Here is a 6,821-nt window from a genome sequence, read left to right as displayed (position 1 = left end):
CAGGATGGTCTCGATCTCTTGACCTCGTGATCCACCCGCCTCGGCCTCCCAAAGTGCTGGGATTACAGGCGTGAGCCACCGCGCCCGGCCATGATGGATTATGTTTATAGATTGGCTTATGTTGAATAAGCCTTGCATCCCCAGTATGAAACCTACTTGATCGTCATGGATAAGCTTTTTGATGTGCTGTGCATTCAGTTTGCCAGTATTTTATTGAAGAGTTTTGGATCAATGTTCATTATGGATACTGGCCTGAAGTTTTCTTTTTTAACTGTGTTTCTGCCAGGTTTTGGTATCAGGATGATGTTGGTCTCAGAAAATGAGAGGGAGGACACCCTTTTTTTGTATTGTTTGGAATAGTTTCAGGAGGAGTGGTACCAGCTCCTCTTGGATATCGGGTAGAATTTGTCTGGGAACCCGTCTGGACCTGGACTTTTTTTGGTTGGTAGGCTATTAATTGCTGCCTCAACTTCAGACCTTGTTATTGGTCTATTCAGGGTTTCAACTACTTCCTGATTTAGACTTGGGAGGACACAAGTATCCAGGAATTTATCCATTTCTTCCAGATTTACTGATCTATGTGTATAGAGTTGTTTGTAGTAATCTCTTGATGGTAGTTTATATTTCTGTGGAATTGGTGGTGATATCCTCTTTATCGTTTTTTATCACATCTATTCGATTCTTCCCTCTTTTCTTTTTTATTAGTCTGGCTAGGGGTATGTCTATTTTGTTGATCTTTTCAATAAACTAGCTTCTAGATTTATTGATTTTTTTTGAAGGGTTTTTTTGTGCCCTTATCTCTTTCAGTTCTGCTCTGATCTTAGTTATTTCTTGTCTTCTGCTAGCTTTTGAGTTATTTGATCTTGCTCCTTGAGCTCTTTCAATTTTGATGATAAGGTGTTGATTTTAGATCTTTCCTCACTTCTCATGTGGGCATTTATTGTTATAAATTTCCCTCTAGACACTGCTTTAAATGTGTCCCGGAGATTCTGGTACGTTGTGTCTTTGTTCTCATTGGTTTCAAAGAACATCTTTATTTCTGTCTTCTTTTCATTGTTTATCCATTTGTCATTCAGGAGCCAGTTGTTCAGTTTCCATGTAGTTGTGCGGTTTTGAGTGAGTTTCTTAATCCTGATTTCTAATTTGATTGCACTGTGGTCTGAGAGACTGTTATGATTTCTGTTCTTTTGCATTTGCTGAGGAGTGATTTACTTCCAATTATGTGATAGATTTTAGGGTAAGTGCGATGTGGTGCTGAGAAGAATGTACATTCTGTGGATTTGGAGTAGAGAGTTCTGTAGATGTCTATTAGGTCTGCTTGGTCCTGATCTGCGTTCAAGTCCTGGATATCCTTGTTGATTTTCTGTCTCCTTGATCTGTTTAATATTGACAGTGGAGTGTTAAAGTCTCCCACTATTAATGTGTGGGAGTCTAAGTCTCTTAGTAGGTTGTTAAGAACATGTTTTATGTATCTGGGTGCTCCTGTATTGGGTGCATATATATTTAGGCTAGTTAGCTCTTCTTGTTGCATTGATCCTTTTACCATTATGTAATGCCCTTCTTTATCTCTTTTGATCTTTGTTGGTTTAAAGACCATTTTATCAGAGACTAGGATTGCAATTCCTGCTTTTTTTTGCTGTCCCTTTGCTTGGTAAATCTTCTTCCATCCCTTTCTTTTGAGTGTGTGTATATCTTTGCTTATGAGATGGGTCTCTTGGATATAGCACACCGATGGGTCTTGACTAAAAAGTTTGCCAATCTGTGTCTTTTGATTGGGGCATTTAGGCCATTAACATTTAACGTTAATATTGTTATGTGTGAATTTGATCCTGCCATTTTGTTACTGGCTGGTTGTTTTGCCCATGAGTTGACGCAGTTTCTTCATTGCGTCCTTGGTCTTTACCATTTGGTATGTTTTTGCAGTGGCTGGTACTAGCTGTTCCTTTACATGTTTAGTGCTTCCTTCAGGAATTCTTGTAAGGCAGTTCTGGTGGCGACAAAATCCCTCAGCAATTGCTTGTCTGTAAAAGATTTTATTTCTCCTTTACTTATGAAGCTTAGTTTGGCCGGATGTGAAATTCTGGGTTGAAAGTTCTTTTCTTTAAGGATGTTGAATATTGGCCCCCACACTCTTCTGGCTTGTAGGGTTTCTGTGGAGAGATCTGTTGTGAGTCTGATGGGCTTCCCTTTGTGGGTGACCCGTCCTTTCTCTCTAGCTGCCCTTAGGATTTTTTCCTTCATTTCAGCCCTGGTGAATCTGAAGATTATATGCCTTGGGGTTGCTTTTCTTGAGGAATATATGGTGTTCCCTGTGTTTCCTGTATTTGAATGTTGGTCTGCCTTGTTAGGTTGGGGAAGCTCTCCTGGTTAATCTCCTGCAGAGTGTTTTCCAGCTTGGATTCATTCTCCTCATCATGTTTAGGTACACCAATCAAGCGTAGGTTAGGTCTTTTCACATAATCCCATATTTCTTGGAGGCTTTGTTCATTTCTTTTCACTCTTTTTTCTCTAATCTTGCCTCCTCATTTTATTTCATTGAGTTGATCTTCAATCTCTGATATCCATTCGGCTATTGAAACTTGTGTATGCTTCATGAAGTTCTCGTGCTGTGTTTTTCAACTCCATCAAGTCGTTTATGTTCTTCTCTAAGCTGGTTATTCTAGTTAGCATTTTGTGTAACCATTTTTAAAGGTTTTTAGGTTATTTGCATTGGGTTAGAACATGTTCCTTTAGCTCAGAGAAGTTTGTTATTACTCACCTTCTTAAGCCTGCTTCTGTCAATTTGTCAAAGTCATTCTCCATCCTGTTTTGTTTTCTTGCTGGTGAGGAGTTGTGATACCTTGGAGGAGGAGAGGTGTTCTGTTCTTTGATGATTTTATCCTTTTTTGTGCTGTTTTCTTCCCATCTTTGTGGATTTATCTGCTTTTGAAGTTGGTGATTTCAGATGGAGTCTCTGAGTGGGTGTCGTTTCTGTTGATGTTGAGGCTATTTCTTTCTGTTTTTATTTGTTTGTTTTCCTTCTAACAGTCAGGCCTCTCTGCCGTAGGACTGTTGGAGGTCCACTCCAGACCTTGTTTGCCTGGGAATCACCCAGGGCAGCTGCAGAGCAGTGAGGATTGTTGCCTGATCTTTCCTTTGGTTGCTTTGTCTCAGAAGGTTACCCACGAGGTGTCAGCCTGAGCTCTCCTGTGTGAGGCGTTTTTTTTGGTTATACAGGGCAGGGAGCCCCTTGAGGAGGCAGTTTGTCCCTTGTCTGCCTGCAGAGGTACTGCTGGGCTGCCTCGTACTCAGTTCAGTTGCTGTGTAGACTTTCACACTTCGGGCACTCAGTTTTTCTGCTGTCTCCTGGAGCCTGCAGCAGCAACCCACTTCTTTCAAAGGTGCCATTTTGAATGTTCTACTCACGTTTAAATAGAGAAACATATTAAGATATATTAAGAGAATTAAGCCTTCAAAAGGTTATAGAACTCATGCTAAAAAAATAAAATATTTGAAGAAATTAGGAGGGTAGGGAACCAATCTAACATAGTGTTCAAAAGCAAGGGCTTTGGAGTAGGATAGATTTGGTCCACATCTGGCACATTCGTTTCCGGATATTAGGAAAATGCCTTAAATGTTTCTCATAAGATTGGTTTAAAAATTAAATGAGATAATGGATATACATTTCTTATCCCATTGCCTTGTATATTATGGGAAATCAATATGCAATAGGTACTATTGCTCTCAGCAAGATAAAGACAAACATGGGAAAGATTTCTAGGCAGAGAAAATGTTACATGCAAATGTTAAAAGTGTGAAACAGCATAGTGAGTTATATATAACAATGGTATATGTAGAAAGGTATAGGGAAATGATGCAAGACAGGTAAAAAGCAGCCCTCCAGCAAGCTGGCTTTTGTCATAAAGATCGAAATGGAGTCTCCAATGTAAAAGCATCAGTACGTTAATATTGAAAGATTTTAGGAAGAAGAATGCTTGATCATTTCACATTTTAGGAAAAAAAAAATATTCTGATAATTGCCTGAAGGGATACATTAGAGAGACCATGTTTGGAAGTAATGAGACCTATTAGAATCTAATAAAGGATGGTATTCTCACAAATGAAAAGATGTTGTGCTTCCTCTAATATTGAAAGCCATTAAACAGAAAATGAATACTTTCAGGTAAAGAAAAAAACGAACCCGAGAAATTATAACCCCAAGAGCATGAAACTACCTCCGGAGCAGAGTCAGCTTCTAAATACTTCAGAGGCCAGCATAACCCTCCCTGAGAGCCATCCTCAGACTCCTCAGATGCCACCAATAACCGCATCCAGAAGTTCCATCATCAAGGTACAATTTCCTGGGTCCCATGCCTCCCGTCTCCCAACCATAATTTACAGGGATTATTAGACTGTTGCTGTAATCTCTGTGTATAATCTCGGTATGAAATTATGGCACTGAATCATTTATTCAGTTCATACAGTGAGATAGCACGACGTTATAATCTTTACTATCTAAAAGGCATTCATTTATATAGTGATTGCTGACCTCAAGAGGATTACTATCTTGTATTGCTCCAGTTGTAGAGAGGGTAAGGGAGAGTGGTCAGGTAAGCAGAGATGAAGACAAAAATGTGTTCACATGCTATATATTCCAGTTTCTTTTACCCATTTCCCCTTTGCTTACTTGTAATATTTCTGATTTTATTTCCATAGTTCCAAGTTTCTACCCACATTACATGTTTTGACACACGCTATTTTCTTGATGGTTATCTATTTCTCCAATCTCATCATTGGTAGGAATCTCAAGTTTTATGTTCCAACTTAAATTTTTTCCTCTGGAAAGTTCTCACTGATACAAGATACTGGAACCGATGTGTCTCCCATTCTTTGCTTTCACAAGGTCTCCTGTCAATAAGATTAAATTACTAATTTCACCAAAGTAAACAGAGAGATTTATTTTATAAGATGTTCCTCATACTTCCTTGATCTGAGATTTTCCTTTACAGGGTCAGCATAGCTCAAGTTATATCTGTGGATGAGAGCAAACCTGAAAAAAAAACAGTCTACAGCATGGAACAATAATAATTATATTTCTACTTTTTCAGCACTTAACTAGGTGTTGTTCTTATATGTTGTTCCTGATAAACAATATCTCATTCTTTCTTCATAACTATCAGGAGGATGCTACTTTCTGCCCCAATTCACATAGAAGAAAATAGAGGTACACCAAGGTTAAAAATCTTCCTCAAACATTCAAAGAACACTAGAGTCATGGTTTATATCCAGTCTTATTGAAACCTAAAACTTGAAAAATTAATGTTGATATGTGGCTTTAGATTAGAAGTTTACATATGCCGCATTAGTAATTTATTTATTGCTTGTATAAAGGTTGCATACCCCATGCTTTGCAAACCTTCTGATAAAAAATGTGGTGACCATGGGTGATCAGAATGTGTTCTAATAAGTAAAACACTCTCCAGAAGTAGAATCTTTTCATTTGCATCTCTAACAGAGTACATTTTCTGTATTAAATAAATGAATGCCAGAAGTGGTATAGCTGTGGAAATTAAACTAATATTAATAAATAACAAAAAAGGTAAAATATAGTGAAAATAAAGGAAGTTATACTTCATTGCCCTTGGTACAGGGTATTTTAAAAAATCACTTACTTGGTAATGCCAAGGTAAATTCTTGAATATTTCTAAATATATTTGAGACCCTTGAAGCATTCTAGCTGGCTGATGCAGACTACAAAACAGCAGAATTCTGTATCTAGAATTATGGATTTTAAAGAATCTTTCTGGCAAAGTGATGATCAAAGTATCTAAAGCAACATAGAGCTGGGTTTCCTGGAGCCTGAAGAGCTCCGAGAAAGAAAAAGAGTAATTTAATCAAATAAAATGTATGTGATTAAATTTCTCACCGGTAATTAAGTATATTCATTGACAATCTGCTAGATTCTGTGGCTTTTGATATTTACAAGATAGACGTTCATGAAATCCTTCCTGACTCAAGAGGATTACTGTCTTCTGTTGGTCCAGGTGTGGAGAGAGATCGGGGGGAAGTAGCCAGATGAAGCCAGATGAATACAAGAATGTGTTTATCATCTATATTCCAGTTACCTTTCCTCCTTTCACTTCGTTCATGACTACACTCCAGGTTTTATTTTAATCCGTCCATGCTCTTTCCCAAATCAGAAGCTTTAGCATAGAGATTGCTCCCTTTGCTGGGATCACTTTTCCAGGCTCTTCTCTAACCCAGCTTTCCACAGGTGATAGCCTAAATCCATTCCTAGGGAAGTGCTCATTGGTACCCACATTTCGGATTAGATGAGATCCTCCGATTGTTGGTTCTTTCTGGCCCTCCATTTATGAGCTTTCATAGCTCCCTTTACTTTTTCTAATAGCATTTGAACAATTGGAGTGTGGGGGTGATTTCCCTTTCTATACCATAAGCCCAGGTGGTAGGTAGCATCTACCCCAGAGGAACTGAATACAAGAGGGGAAAGAGAGTCAGTTCATGCTATGTGCATCAATTCTTATTCCAGATTACCTTTTGCTCAGCAGTGATATGATCCTTGTAGTCACCTGCACTGAGGGTTCAGAAGCCTGTGTCTGTGGTGAAAGGGCAGGAAACTTGGAGGAAAAATGAAAGTATTAAATCACTATTTTTTATAGTTGTTTTTCGCTCAAGTCCCAAGCTGCATTCTGACCCAGCGGCAGATACCCCCAGCCACCACGTACACACCCTGGAAGCTTGCTTTCTTTTTTTTTTTTTGAGACGGAGTTTCGCTCTTGTTACCCAGGCTGGAGTGCAATGGCGCGATCTCGGCTCACCGC

The 6,821-nt window shown here is 38.8% G+C and overlaps 1 protein-coding gene across 2 annotated transcripts in view; it reads left to right on the top strand.

Moving 5' to 3' along the window:
• Window positions 1–6,821, top strand: part of IFI16 (interferon gamma inducible protein 16) — a 37,190-nt gene that overhangs the window by 14,550 nt on the left and 15,819 nt on the right. For both annotated transcript variants that reach the window (XM_017503683.2, XM_017503684.2), the window contains one exon: window positions 4,163–4,330. In XM_017503683.2, the coding sequence (XP_017359172.1) occupies window positions 4,163–4,330 (168 nt within the window). The remainder of the gene's footprint in view (window positions 1–4,162; window positions 4,331–6,821) is intronic.

Source organism: Cebus imitator, unplaced genomic scaffold, assembly GCF_001604975.1.
Source record: "Cebus imitator isolate Cc_AM_T3 unplaced genomic scaffold, Cebus_imitator-1.0 Scaffold313, whole genome shotgun sequence".
Lineage (NCBI taxonomy): Eukaryota > Metazoa > Chordata > Mammalia > Primates > Cebidae > Cebus > Cebus imitator.
The sequence above is the reverse complement of the archived record's forward strand: the minus strand, read 5'-3'. Positions and strand labels throughout refer to the sequence as shown.